The 15,344-nt window shown below is 38.9% G+C and overlaps 1 protein-coding gene across 1 annotated transcript in view; it reads left to right on the top strand.

The window, feature by feature from the left end:
• The window catches only part of LOC142837572 (leukocyte immunoglobulin-like receptor subfamily A member 5), a 28,248-nt gene extending 17,733 nt beyond the window's left edge, over nucleotides 1–10,515 (top strand). Inside the window, 6 exon segments of the mRNA XM_075952728.1 lie at nucleotides 5,262–5,317; nucleotides 5,319–5,361; nucleotides 5,523–5,558; nucleotides 5,744–6,028; nucleotides 6,167–6,469; nucleotides 9,384–10,515. Coding sequence (XP_075808843.1) covers nucleotides 5,262–5,317; nucleotides 5,319–5,361; nucleotides 5,523–5,558; nucleotides 5,744–6,028; nucleotides 6,167–6,469; nucleotides 9,384–9,520 — 860 coding nt within the window. The 3' untranslated portion in view covers nucleotides 9,521–10,515.
• The last annotated feature ends 4,829 nt before the right edge of the window (nucleotides 10,516–15,344 follow it).

Below are 15,344 nucleotides of genomic sequence, written 5' to 3' on the forward strand. Positions count from 1 at the left end.
CACCCCTAAAGAACTTCTTCTAAGAACCCTTGTCTATTGCCATGCCTATTCTGTCCACAGGATTCTGTATGCCTGAAATATCACAATGCCTCTCTTTTTGCCATCCATGGTCAGTCAAATTTGTCTTCTCCCTACAAAATACTCTCAATTTTAGAGGAACAAATTACCAGACATTGCCATGTGTTCCTGATAGACAGACATGTTCATTCACTAACACACTTGTGTCTTTAAAGTCCGTTCCCTGGGCCAGTAAGAGACTATAAAACACCTTTCTAACTTCCTCGGTGTGATAAGAGCAGAGAACTCTTATCTTTTTGACTCATTCAACTGTAAGCTTATTCATTATTTAAAATTTGTATTAGGGATACACAGGAACCCCACACCACCTAAAATACTGATGGACTCACCATGCTGATTCAGATCATTAGATTTTATCACAGTTTTCTGTTTATAATTCTTTTACATCCATTACCCACCTAAGGGTGATTGTTTTTAAAAAGTCTTTTTGTAACGGTGATCTTAAAACATTAACATATCTATATATTTCGTTGCTTAAAGATTTGCAATCATTTAAATTTAACATATAGTTTTTCTGGGTAGTATAATTGCAGTTGATAGTTGTAGTCTTTCAGGAATTAGAGTATATTTCTGCAGGCACTTCGGATTTAAACATTTCTGTCAAATAATCCAGTCCCTAATGACTTTTCTTTGTAAGTTACTTAACATATCTGATGGCTATTCTTGGTTGCCAATTTGACTACATCTGGAATTAACTGAAGTCCAAGTGGCTGTGTAGATTTTTTTTTTCTTAATAAATTCTTTGACATGAGAAGGCACACTCTTTTTCTACATCTTTTGAGGTGGTAACATCCCTGTTTGATCTAGGCCACTTTTTTTGCTGGCAGTCTGTGTAAAAGACATGGAAGAAGGAAGCTATCTCTCTTTGCCTTCTTGCCTTCACTAGCTGTGATGTCTATTTCTTCAGTGGCATTAGAGCATACTTCTTTGGGATTCCAGAGTATACTGAAGATCAGCTGAGACCACCAACCTCACAGACTGAACAACTTTTAATCAGTACAAGCTTTCTTGTTTGTAGCTTGTGTTTTTAATGTTCTAACTGTGATATGCCATGGATAATTGCTTTTCTGATTTTCTATGATTGGTGTTATATAGGCCTCTAATGACCATAAGAAAAGTCATAGGAAGCCCATTACTGTAAAAGTTTCCAGACAGACATGCAGAAAAATAATTTACAATGGAGTTACACTATAATAGTGAAACATTGTTATTACTAGACACCGCACAATAACAAATAAAAAGTCCAATGTTGTGATGGCTTACCTTTTTGGAGTTGTTGACCAGTGAGATTTCATAGTCCCCAAACAGCTATTTTCCAGAGTTCTTGTTTGCTCTCTATAACTTAATAATAAGACCCTATTGCTGAAGATACCATACACCCGAGTCACAGAACACTGAGAAATTTGTTATCAACCCTGAAGATTTATCTCTACTACCTAACTATCATAGTCGTGTAAAGCACTATGCTTATTACTGAAAAGTAATAATCAGTCTTACCCAGTTGTTAACCCTGTAAACTACAATAATGATGCTCCTGGAAAGACATGCCCACTGGTGCAATAGCTGCACAAATACCATGGGTGTAAACAATCACCTTCTGATTGGATTTATGTCCTGCTTTACAATATAAAACTTACACTTAGGATTATTACTGAGGCAAAGTACCTATGGTTAAACAATAGGTCACTGACCTTAAGGAAAAAATTATTGCTATTCTTCTAAATGGACATTGTATTAAGCTGACTTTATTCTCTTTTATTTTTGTTTTAATTGAGCTATACAATTTTTTCTGCTTCTATCCCTTCCTCCTTTTTTCCTTACCCTCTTCTGTGACCTCCACACTCTCAATTTGCTCAGGGTAACTTGTCTTTCACTCCTTCATATGTAGATCTATGTATATCTCTGTTAGGGTCTCCTATTGTCTAGGTTGTCTGGAGTTGTGGACTTTAGGTTGTCTTTCTTTCTTTCTTTGCTTTATGTCTAGAAGCCACTTATGAGTGAGTATATATTATATTTGTCTTTGTGGATCTGAGTTACCTCACTCAATATGTTTTTCCCTAGTCAATATGTTTTTCCCTAGATCTATCAATTTGCTTGCAAATTTCAAGATGTCATTATGTTTTCTTACCACTATATAATACTCCATTGTGTAAATGTACCATATTTTCTTTATTCATTATTTGGTTGAGAGTCATCTAGGTTGTTTCCAGATTTTGGCTCTTACAAATAATGCTGCTATGAACATAGTTGAGCACCTGTCTTTGCGGTATGATTGAGCATTCTTTTCGTATATACCCAAGAGTGGTATTGCTGGATCTTGAGGTAGACTGTTTCCTAATTTTCTGGGAAATTGCCATACTGATTTCCAAAGTGGCTGTACAAGACAAAAAAGCAACCTACATGATGGAGGAGGGTCATCTGTCTATCTGTTGCTTTCATTGGTTAATTAATAAAGAAAGCTGCTTGGCCTAATAGGGCAGAATTTAGATAGGTGGAGTAGACCAAACAGAATGCTGGGAAGAAAGGAGGTGAGGCAGATGCAATAGCTCTCCTCTCCAAGATGGACGAAGGTTAAGATCTTCCTAGTAAGATGCCACCTCGTGGTGCTATACAGATCATTAGAAATGGGTTAATCAAGATGTGAGAATTAGCCAGTAAGAGGCTAGAGCTAATGGGCCAAGCAGTGTTTAAAAGAAATACAGTTTCCGTGTAATTATTTCCGGTAAAGCTCCAGGTGGCCGGGAGCCCTCCTGGGCAGCAGGAAGCAGCCCACAGCTCTGTACTACACCTACATAATGGGAAAAGATCTTTACCAATTCTACGTTTGACAGAAGACTAATCTCCAAAATATAAAAAGAACTCAAGAAACTTGACATCAAAAGAACAAATCATCCAATAAAAATGGGGTACAGACCTCAAGAGAACTATCAACAGACGAATCTCAAATAGCTGAAAAACCATTAAGGAAATACTCAACATCTTTTTTTAATATTTATTTATTTATTATGTATGCAATATTCTGTCTGTGTGTATGTTTGCAGGCCAGAAGAGGGCACCAGACCCCACTACAGATGGTTGTGAGCCACCATGTGGTTGCTGGGAATTGAACTCAGGACCTCTAGGAAGAGAGGCAATGCTCTTAACCTCTGAGCCATCTCTCCACCCTGGAAATACTCAACATCTTAACCTTCAGAGAAATCCAAATCAAGCAACTCTGAAATTTCATCTTATACCTGTCAGAAGAACTAAGATAAAAAACACTGATAACAGCTTATGTTGGAGAGAATGGGGGTAAGGGGAACACTTCCCCATTGCTGGTGGGAGTAAAAATATAAGCTGAATTTTAATGACTTATTGTTTTTTTTAAAGATTTATTTATTTATTATGTGTACAATATTCTGTCTGTGTGTGTTTGCAGACCAGAAGAGGGCAGCAGACCTCATTTACAGATGGTTGTGAGCCACCATGTGGTTGCCGGGAATTGAACTCATGACCTTTGGAAGAGCAGGCAATGCGCTTAACCACTGAGCCATCTCTCCAGCCCATGACTTATTGTTATACAACAGATTAATGCATCTCTAAACCTCATCAGAGAAGATTATTTATGCAGTGATAATTGTTGGCATGGAGATCCACATCTGGTCAAGGTTCAGAAAATAAGAGACTGAGGAATGCTCAGCTGTAAATGGTACATCCTTTTCCTACCAAGGCTCAGAGATAGATATGGAAGAGGAGAGAAAAAAATTGTAAGAGTCAGAGATTGTGGCTATCTACAAGGAAACAGCATGGCAGCTTAACACACAAAATTACAGCAATTGAGACTATATGTATAAGAACTGTGCAAGATCAAACTAGAAAAAATCCAGCATAAAGATGTGAGAATGATGCGAATTTCATCCACATCTATCAGATATTGGTAACTGATAGCTGTGGAGAAAGGGTGAAAAGGTGTAGTCTCTGGTACATCAACCATGCTTCATTGGAAGGCCACATATCCAAGACTAAATTGGACTTGATGGATTTAAAAAAAAAAACGAAAACCAAAAAGGACACAAAGTTGATCATGTAAGGAAGGAGCTGTATCTAAGATGAGTAGAGAGGGGTGGATAAAATCAAAACATTGTATGAAATCCTCAAAGAACTCATAAAAACTATTTCCTATTTCCTTAGCTATGAAACTTCATAACATGTACATTTTGCAAGAGTAAGACGGGGCCTCTAAACGCTGTACAAGTTTCGCTTCTCAAAACAATTGATGTTCCTCTTTACTGAGTAATCTTACTAAAATTAATGTCACTGTTCATGTCTGGGTGCCTCCCTTTTCCAAAAGTGTAGCAGCCCAAGGACTAACTTCATTTAAATATTTAGTAAGTGTTAACTTCTCTTTTTTTTTCTGTCTCCTTGTATTATAGAAAGCTATAGAAGGTTTCCCAACATTTACAGTGACTATCTAAATCCTTGTGAGATCCGTGAGTCCAAGGAAGGAACTTGTAGGTATCAGCAAGGAATCTCATGTCTGATACTGACACCCATATAAGGAGGGTGAAGGGGAAAGTGATTCATTGTTTGGATAGAGGAAGAACAATTGTTACATTTACAAGGCAATTGGGAGAGATAACACAATCTAGCATGTAAAAATCCTATAATAATCTCAAAATCAGTTCCAAGTGAGCCACAAATATAAGTGTTTGGTATCTTGCTTTGAACTCACCCAGAAATATCAGTTTGCACATTCCCCCAAAACATCTTCAGAGTTAGAAATATGAATGAGGAGAGTAAAGGTTTCATGATATTGTAGATATGGACAGGATGGAGAGAAAACCCCATGTGGAGGCTCTTAGTCCTCAGTCACAATTACCTGGGAGTTATTTCTGATGAAGAGACGAGGTTTATTTGAAACTATTTGTTGGAATTAGGAAGAGAACTGGGGCTGGTTAAGGCCCTGTTACTCTCTCCAGTGTCATCAATAGACCTTATGCCCCACTTAGCCATGTCTTGTGACATACTCACTCTTGAAGAGGACACTTCCTCTTATTTTTATTTCCAATGCTGTATATGCAATTCAGGGCCTTCCTCTTGCTAGATAAGCATTCCACCAGTGAGCCAGTTGCGTAGGACTTCCTCTTCTTAATGTGACAGCCCATTATTGAGAGCACAGTGTCTTGGTGGTCACCTTCTGTGTTGATCTGTCCTGACAGTCACTGCGGTCTCATTCATCTGCACAGCTGGGACTCCTGGAGGGAGACATCATGATCTTCACTTTTACAGTGTTCTTTCATCTTGGTGAGATTTGAAAAATGGAGGGATCATCCATGTCTGGGAGGGACTTCAGGCTATAACCAAGCTCTGACTTATCAGGAGACCCAATGGTCTTGAGTGGCTTTGAAGAGGAGAGGATTTTCTCAAACTTCAGGGAGAAAATCTCACAGAGAAATCTCTTTCAGGGCTGAGTCTGGAACCCAGGAGAATGGTGGTGGCAGGTGAGTCATTCTCCCCACCTTGTCAGATGCTGTTTCCACATTGAAATCAGTTGACCACCCCTGTGTACTGGATATGGACAAAAACAAGTGTGGGTTGATTTGCAGGATGCTTCGATGATAGTAGAGATTAGAGGTAGAATATAGGAAAGGAATACCCTGAGATATAGCATTTCATTTTCTTACAGAAAAATTGCACAAACCCACCATCTGGGCTGAACCAGACTCTGTGGTCACCAAGGGACTGTCTGTTGATATCTTCTGTTTTGGAACCCAGGAAGTCCAGAAGTACTATCTATATAAAAAGGGACGCTTAAAACCCTTGAAGATACAGACCTCACTGAAGCCTGGGAACAAGGTCAACTTTTCCATTCCATTTATCACAGAATATGATGCAGGACTATACTACTGCTGCTATTTCAGCCCTTCTAACTTGTCAGAATGCAGTGACATCCTAGAGCTTGTGGTCACAGGTAAGAGCACTCTCAAGGGTCCCAAATTCAGGTTATGCCCTGAGAAAGGGAATTTGCTCTCAGGAAATCTTCTCACAGCCCAGTCTTTAGATAATGTTGAAGGCATTTTCCAGTCAACTTGCGTGTCTTCTATTTTAGGATTCTACAGCAAACCCAACATCTCAGCCCTTCCAAGATCCCTGGTGACCTCAGGAGGGAATGTCACCCTCCAGTGTAGCTCACATCAGGGATATGAAAGATACATCCTTATCAAGGAAGGAGAACAGAATGTGTCCTGGACTCAGGATTCCCAGAAACAACCCAATGGACATTTTATGGCCTTGTTTCTTGTGGGGCCAGTGACTTCCAAACACAGATGGGCCTTCAGATGCTATGGCTACTATGAGAGAACCTCCCAGATGTGGTCAATGCCCAGTGAGACCCTGCAACTCCTCCTTGTAGGTAAAGCAATCTTATCTTTGACATTTATTTTAAGCCCATAAATTCTTTGCATGAGCTCTATTCTAGAGGAGTACAATATAGCTGAGAAACATTTGAGGGATGCTTAGGGGTCTTGATGTAGAGAAACAGCAAGACCTGCAAGAAAACATGGGTGAGAGTGGAAGGTGTTTGGCATGGGCTATTCCATTAATACCTGGCCCATGTTTTCTCTGAGACCATCTAGGAACTCTTCTGTTTTGATCCATAAGGACCATGTCTAGGTATTTAGAGAGACTATGACCCTCCAATGTCATGGTGACACTCACTATAATAGATTTGTTGTATCTGATGAAGGGAAACACTACATCCCAGCCTGACGTGACCTGCATCCCAGGCTTAACTCTCTCAGGCTGATGTCACATTGGTCCCTGTAAGCAGCTCCTACATTCATCAGTATACAAGGTACATATATACTGTGTCCTCCATGTCGCCATTTACAAATGGCCTTTGGATATCCTAAACACAAGTGAGGATCCTCGGTCCTACAAGAGACTCATATTCTACAAGTATCATGCTGGGGAGCCTGAATGGTCATCACAAGTTTGAAGAGTGAAGTCCCAGGAAAGATGAAAGGCTGAAATACAGGAATTTTATAAGTGTAAATGAGTGAGAAGAATAGGCAGAGGAGGCATGTCTAGTGTGGACTTATATAAAAAAGACAGAAAAATACACCTGGGTTTTAAAGACAGAAACTCACCCATATGTGGAGCATGCTGAGTAGACAGGATTAGTTAGCCAGTGACTGCCAGGGATCAGACTGTCTCTCCTTCCCTAGTCCTGGAATCACAAGGGCCAACTACAGCACACAGATTTTGTTTTCTGTTTTTACAGACAGTCTTTGTTTTGCAGGGTTGTTTTTAAATAATATCTGATCATTTTTATTTATTTTTATATTTTCATATGTGTAAAAGGTGAAATGTGATCATATTTACTCACATACTTTGCCCTTCCAACTCTCCTCATACACCCCTCTCCTAATTTGACACCTCTTTTATAGTCTCCTAGTTCAGTTAGCGCTGCCCATATGTGCATAGGTGTGGGTCCATGAGAGCATTGAAAAATCTAGTACCGGCCATACATTCAAAGGAGAATGTTCCTCCTCCCCTATCACCTACCAACTGCCAATAAATCATCAGTAGTAAGACAAGGGACTTATATATGATCTACCCATCTGGGCCAGAGTTTTGACTGGCTTTATCTCATGTAAGTCTTGTTTATTCTTGATATCTTCATGCATTTATAAAATGTATTTTAATCATATTCTTCTACTACTAATATCTCCCTCCAACTCTCCCTAGTTTCTCTATCTCATCTCCCTTTTAATTTCATATCCTCTTTAAAAACTTATTATTAATCTCCCATATGTGTATGTATGTGGGTCATCCACTAGGGTTTGGTCAACCTATCAGTGTTCACATCTACAAAGGAGATTGACTCTCTCACCCCAGCAGTCACAGATGCTCACAATGCCCACAGATCCTCAGATAGGGGTGAAGCTTTGAGGGTCCCTTCCTCTTATAGCTGGATTTTTAACTGGATTAAGTTTTTACAGGTCTTAGGTAGGGAACTACAGTTTCTCTGAGTTGATACGTCCAACAGTTCATGCAATACCAGAATCAGCATTTCACAGCTATCTTCTATGTCTTCTGGTTCTCTTCCATGATGCTCTCTGAGTGTTGGCTCTGAGGAGTTGATATGAATGTCCAATCCAGAGCTGAGCACTCACAGTTAAAACAGATACTTTGAAAAGTTAGGAGTCTCTACATTTATCACTACCCACTGAAGAAAGATGTGTTTCCCACCAAAGTTGAGAGTAGCACAAATATGTGCATATGAATATATACACTTAGAATGTAGTTTGACAGTATGACCATTTAGCAAAACAAGAGTGAGTTCCCCACACCTAGGGCTTATGATCTCCCTAGCCATGGGTCTTTGTCCATGTTTACAGCACAATGCATAGAATCCTTCTTGTGGTTCAGGCCTTATGTCAATACCAGTAAGCAATTTTACCAAAGATGACTATTATAACATGCAGGGTTCAGAGCTAGATAAAACAGACCATTCATGTCATTTCTTACCCTGAAGCCTGCATAACACTTTGTGGAAATATCTAAGAGAGAGAACTACATAGTCAGTTTGAGGTTGCATTCTGTTTGTACTGCCACAAAAATTAGTGATATCTTTAGCAAGAGGCAATTACAATCTAGTTATAATAGACAACTAAGAGCAATGGCTCTTGTATTGTTTTGGGTACTTCTTAGGTGTCCCTGATGAATAACACATAAGGAAGTATTCTGTACCTGGCAATAAGATTTTCACTTATTAACCAATACTTTCTGGAAGCAACATTGTCAACCCATGCAGGATACTTCTGTTTCAACTCCCTTTTAAATATATACAAACTAGAGGATTTCATTAGGATTTCAAAATATATCCTTAGTTTTGATTAACCTTTTTGCCACCTGTTCACTCTACTTAAATCTTCTTTGCCAACTGCTCTCTCTACTTAAGCCTTGAACCACAAGTAGTCTACTTTTCATGACTGTGCAGTAATCGCTTTCATGACTGAACTATGTTCTCAGTCTATGCTTCATATTATTAATAAATATACTGTATATTAATAATGTATAAAATATTTTACATTGTTGATAAAAGTTGAATATAGTCATATAAATTTCAGTGAATTATTCAATTAATTTAATAACTGGAACATATGTATTTTTATGGCCTTATATTTACTAAATAATAAATATACATTAAAAGCTATTGACTTCTGTACATTATTTTCTCTTATTGATATAGGTGTTTATTTCACTTGCTTTTCAATTTGGTACTCTACTGATTTTATTGTCCTATTTGTCCAAATTCCCAGATTCACACTCACAAGATCATACAGTGGAGAATCTCATCAGGATGGCTGTGGCTGGCTTGGTTCTGGTGGTTCTTGGGATTCTACTTTTTGAGGCACAAAACAGTCAGAGAAGTCACCAAGATTCAGGATGGAGGTGAACCAGAGAGAATGGTGCATCTATCTCTTAATGTGGTAGAGGCTTGAAGAGGAATCTTACAAGTAGAAGAAATCATGGAAGTAAATTTGTGGTATAAGTGTTTGAACACTGTTGCATACCCTGAAGAGAACAACATATTTGGGTGCAGGAAAAATGTCAAAGAGATCTGTGAAGAGGACTATACACCCACTAAGTTAGAACAGTCTGGTGGCTTGAATGAGATGGCCTTCAAAGTCTTAGGCATTTGAATGCTTGGTCCTCATCTGGTGATGCTGTTTGGAGAGACTTAGGACATGTGGTCTTGTCAGAAGAATTGTGTAACTGGGCTAGGTTTTGAAGCCTTAAGGCTCAACATTTCTAGCTCACTCTTGTATGTTCATTTTCTACAAGACTGAAATATTTCACTCTGTAGGGAATCTTCTTAAGTCAGAAGCCAAACAACTCAAAATAACCCCAGAAAGGCTCTGAAACTAACAAGATTTACTAGGTCCTTTTTTTTTTCTAAGAGTTAACAAGAGGAGCTGTTGTGAGTTACTCTTAGACAAGGTAAGCTGCAAAGAAGAATCCGAGACCAGATCTACTTCCTGGAAAAATAAACAACTGAGCTGCCTAGAAGAGGTTTGGACTGGAGTCACCTGGAAAAGACACTCTCCAATATGTTTAGCTTGCCTGAAATGTGCCCTTTGTGAGTTGTCACCCATGGTGGAGTCATTTCTGCTCCTGTAAATTACCTCAATAAAACTCATTGGTTCACTAGATTGGACTTTAATGGTATCCATACTTTTGTCTGTCATTGACTCCCTATTGAGAGCGAGTACACATGTATGCTGTATCTCCCAGGACAAGTCTTGCCACAAAACAACTCTTTCCTCTTGTTCTTGTAATTCAAGATGTAAGCTGTCAGCTTTCTTTTCCTGCTACCAAGCCTTCACTCTGCCATCATGGACTAATCCTCTGGAACTTTAAATGCAAATAAACTACTTATTCTATAATATATCTTAGTTACGGTGTTTTGTTATAGCAATAGAAAAGTAAATTATATAGAAGTCAGTACCAGGAGTGGGATATTGTGACAAGCCTGATCATGCGGTCTTTTTAGAGGAATGTGGACGATTTCATGATTTTGGAACAGAAAAGAGGTTGAAAGCTGTAAGCATGGCTTAATTGGCTATCCTAGTGGGAACCCTGGAAGACAGTGCTAAAAGCAAGCAAGACTATAGAGAGAGACCTTGCTGGAGATGTTTCAGAGGGAAGCAAGGACTTTAACAGCAACCCAGTTAGAGGCCATCCTGTGATATTTTGGCAAATGATATGTCTGTCTTCTGCTCTTGCCCTAAGAACTTGTCTGAAACTAAATTAAAAGTTAATGGACAGCATCCCTGTAAACATACCATTTAAACAGTCCAGGGAAACAGGCAAGTCAACCGAAGATCTTCACCACTCTCTACTCTCCTCCAAATGCAATCCCTCAGCCTCATCCCTGGCTTTGCAATAGAGTACTGGTTTCAGCATTCCTCACTCTCTGCCTACATCTCCTATGAAACCCACATGTTTTCCCCCAACTTCCAGCCCCTCACTATAACAGGCACCCCTGTTAGCCCAGAAGCCATGCCTATGAGAAAATCAGGTAGGCTGCCTGCAGATCTTCTCTCCTCCTTTTGCTCTCCTAGATCCAATTCCTAGTCTCATTTCCAGTTCTTCTGCAGAACACCTGTGGCAGACTTTAATGTCTGCTGCTTCTATCTCCAGTGGATCCTACAGAACTTCCCATTCTAACTACCCTTCCTCCACTCATTGATTTGTTCCAGTCTCCAATGCCAGTAGGACATTCCTTCCAAGGTACTTTCCTTCCAAGACAACAATTATGCTGAAGGCTGATTCATACCAATCGTCCTACCCCTCCAGATCAAAATCTTTCAGTGTAATCCCCGCTTCTGTAGCAGAACATCTGGAGTGAATGATCTCCAATGTCTTCTCATATTCTAAGGAGATAAACAGATCCTAGTTGAACACTCTGCTCAGATTCATCATGTGACCACTTTCAAATACCTAGCCTATCCCCATTCCTAAGCATCAACTCCCAGTTGCAGGAAGGAGGTGCGAACCTAAAAAACTACATGGAAACTATATTCATTAAATCACTGCTTGGCCCTTTAGCTCTAACTTTTCATTGGCTAACTCTTGCATCTTAATTTAACCCATCTCCATTAATCTCTGTATCACCATAAAAAGTGTTTGGCAATGACTCTTCTGTTTCTATATTGTGGAACACATTGAGGAGTATAGATATTAGCTCTTCTTGGAAGGTCCGGTAGAATTCTGCACTAAAACCACCTGGCCCTGGGCTTTTTTTTTTTTTTTCGGTTGGGAAGTTTTTGATCACAGCTTCTATTTTCTTGTGACTTATAGGTCTATTTAAATTGTTCACCTGGTCTTGATTTAATTTTGGTATATAGTACTTATCAAAAAATGTCCATTTCTTTGACATTTTCCAATTTTGTGGCATACAGGATTTTGTAGTAAGACCTAATGATTCTCTGAATTTCTTCAGTGTCTATTGTTAAGTTCCCCTTTTTACTTCTGATCTTGTTAATTTTAGTGTTTTCTCTCTCTGCCTTTTGATTAGTTTGGATAGGGGTTTGTCAATCTTGTTGGTTTTTTTCAAAGAACCAGCTCTTTGTTTCATTGATTCTTTGGATTGTTTTCTGTGCTTGTATTTTGTTGATTTCAGCCCACAGTTTGATTATTTCTAGTCATCTGGGTGAGTCTGTTTCTTTTATTTTCTAGAGCTTATGGGTGGTGCACACTCCTCTTGCACAGGAAGCCAGTTTTCATTTATCGGCACCTACATTGGGTTTCTGGCAACTGCCTGTAACTCTGTCTCCAGAGAATGTGACTCCCTGGCCTTAGTAGATACGTACACAAATACATAATTTAAAATATATATAATTGTTTCATAAAAAGAAAATCAAATACTTAGGCAGTCTGTTCCATCTGTTAATCTGAGTATTGAATATAAATCACAAGGACTATCAGAATTTTTACAAAGGTGTGCTAGAGTCACTTGCAAGAATGTTCATAACAGCACTTTTTGCAAATTTTTTAGTTCGTGTTTTGTTGATTTTATTGAGCAATACATTTTTCTCTGCTGCCCTTCCTGCCTCTCCCCTCCCCTTCAACCCTCTTCCAAGGTCCTCATGCTCCCAATTTACTCAAGATATCTTGTCTTTTACTACCCCCCATGTAGATTAGATCCATGTATGTTTCTCTTAGAGTCCTCATTGTTGTCTAGGTTCTCTGGTATTGTGATTTGTAGGTTGGTTTTCTTTGCTTTATGTTTAAAAACCACTTATGAGAGAGTACATATGATAATTGTCTTTCTGGGTCTGGGTTACCTCATTCAAAATGATATTTTCTAGCTTCATCCATTTGCCTGAGAATTTCAAGATGCCATTATTTTTTTTTCTTCTGTGTTGTGCTTCATTGTATAAATGTACCACATTTTCCTTATCCATTCTTTGATTGTTTCTAGGTTCAGGCTATGAAAAATAATGCTGCTATGAACATAGTTGAGCACATGTCCTTGTGGTACGATTGAACATCCTTTGGATATATACCCCAAAGTGGTATTGCTGGGTCTTGTGGAAGGCTGTTTCTTATTTTTCTGAAAACTTTCCATACTGATATGCAAAGGGGCTATACTAATTTGCTCTGGAAATGCAGGAGTGTTCCCTTTACCCCACAACCTCTCCAGCATAAGTTGTCATTTGTGTTTTTGATCTTGGCCATTCTTACAGGTATAAGATGGAATCTCAAAGTTGTTTTGATTTGAATTTCTCTGATGACTAAGGATGTTAAGCAGATCCTTAAGTATCTTTAAGCCATTTTAGAATTCTCTGTTGAGAGTTCTGCACTGGAGGCATCTCAATCCCTGACTTCAAACTCTACTACAGAGCTACAGTACTGAAACCAGCGTGATATTGGCATAAAATCAGACAAGAGGACCAATGGAACAGAAATGAAAAACCAGATATCAATCCACACACCTACAAGCACTTAATTTTTGACATAGAAGCAAAAAATATCAAATGGAAAAAAGAAAGCATATTTAACAAATGATGCTGGCATAACTGGATATCAACATGTAGCAGAATGAAAATAGACCCATGTCTATCACCATTTAGAAAATTCACATCCAAATTGACCAAAAACCTAAACATAAAGCCAGTCACACTCAGTCTCATAGAAGAGAAAATAGGAAGTACACTTGAACACACTGTCACAGGAGACCACTTCTTAAAGTAGCACAGACACTGAGAGAAACAATGAAGAAATGTGATCTCCTGAAACTGAAAAGCTTCTGCAAGGCAAAGGGCATGGTGAACAAGACAAAACGGCAGCCTACAGAGTGGGAAAACATCTTCACCAATCCCACATCAGACAGAGGTCTGATCTCCAAAATATATAAAGAACTCAAGAAATTGTTCATCAAAAGAACAAATAATACAATAAAAAATGGAGTACATACCTAAACAGAGAACACTCTTTGCAATTTTAGAGGGAAAAGACCAAGAATGTATCCATGAAAAATCACTAAAAGTAGATGTCTCAGTCAGTGTTCTGTTGTAGAGACATCATTTCTAAGGCAAGTATTTTTTTTTTTTTTTGGTTTTTCGAGACAGGGTTTCTCTGTGGTTTTGGAGCCTGTCCTGGAACTAGCTCTTGTAGACCAGGCTGGCCTCGAACTCACAGAGATCCACCTGCCTCTGCCTCCCGAGTGGGATTAAAGGCGTGTGCCACCACCGCCCGGCCTCTAAGACAAGGCCGGAAAACATTAAGTTGGAACTTGCTTATAATTTTAGAGATTTTAGTCCATTATTATGGTAGGGATGGTGACATGCAGGCAGGTATGGTGCTAGAGAGGTAACAGAGTTTACATCCAGATTAGCATGCATCAGGAAAAGATATTAGACCTGGCTCGGGTCCATAAAACCTCAAAGACCTAACCTCCAGTGACACACCTACTCCAGTAAGGCCACATTTCCTAATCTCTGTCAATTTAAACCGTTCTGCAATGATCAAGTGTTCATATGTATGAAGATATGGGGGTTGTTCTTATTCAAACCATCACAGTAGCTATCAGTGTTTTACCTTCAAAAAGCACAAAATTGTGAAACAACATTATTAATATTTGGTTACAGTTGGCTATTCCATGGTGCATGCCCATCACTTAGGCTATGATAGATACATGTAATTTTCACGTGCCAGGTTATTTAATTAATTATTTAAAAACATTTTCAGGATCAAACTTCCTTACTATTCCAGTATAAATAGGAGATGTGTTTCTGAGGTTCCACCTCTAACTGTGGAGTTATTGGTAGTTATGGCTGCTGGGAAAGGGAGAGTCAGTTTTCTTCAGAGATGTGAATCTTGGTGCCCATACTTCAGTTAATAGGTCCCTACCCATGTGCACATGGGCAACAATATCTGTACTCAGAGGACATGAAGTTGGAAGAAAAGAGATGTGTTCAGGGGTACAGAGAAAATAGGGATGGATATTACCAAGAGAAATTATTTACATGTATGAAATTTCCAAAGAATGAGTGAAAAATAGATTTAAAATGATTTTAATTTTGTTATGCCTATTGTGTGATTCTCTGTGTGTGCATAGAGTTGCCCTAAGAGTCCAGAAGAGGGCATGGTGGCTCACAACCTGTAACTCCATTTCCACAGGGGTACTAGAAACTGATTTCAGTTCTTCTGCAAGAGCAGTAAGTGCAGTTAACAACGATGCCATTCTCCCCAGTCTTCCAGACCTCCCCAAA

Source organism: Microtus pennsylvanicus, chromosome 1 (genome assembly GCF_037038515.1).
Source record: "Microtus pennsylvanicus isolate mMicPen1 chromosome 1, mMicPen1.hap1, whole genome shotgun sequence".
Classification (NCBI taxonomy): domain Eukaryota; kingdom Metazoa; phylum Chordata; class Mammalia; order Rodentia; family Cricetidae; genus Microtus; species Microtus pennsylvanicus.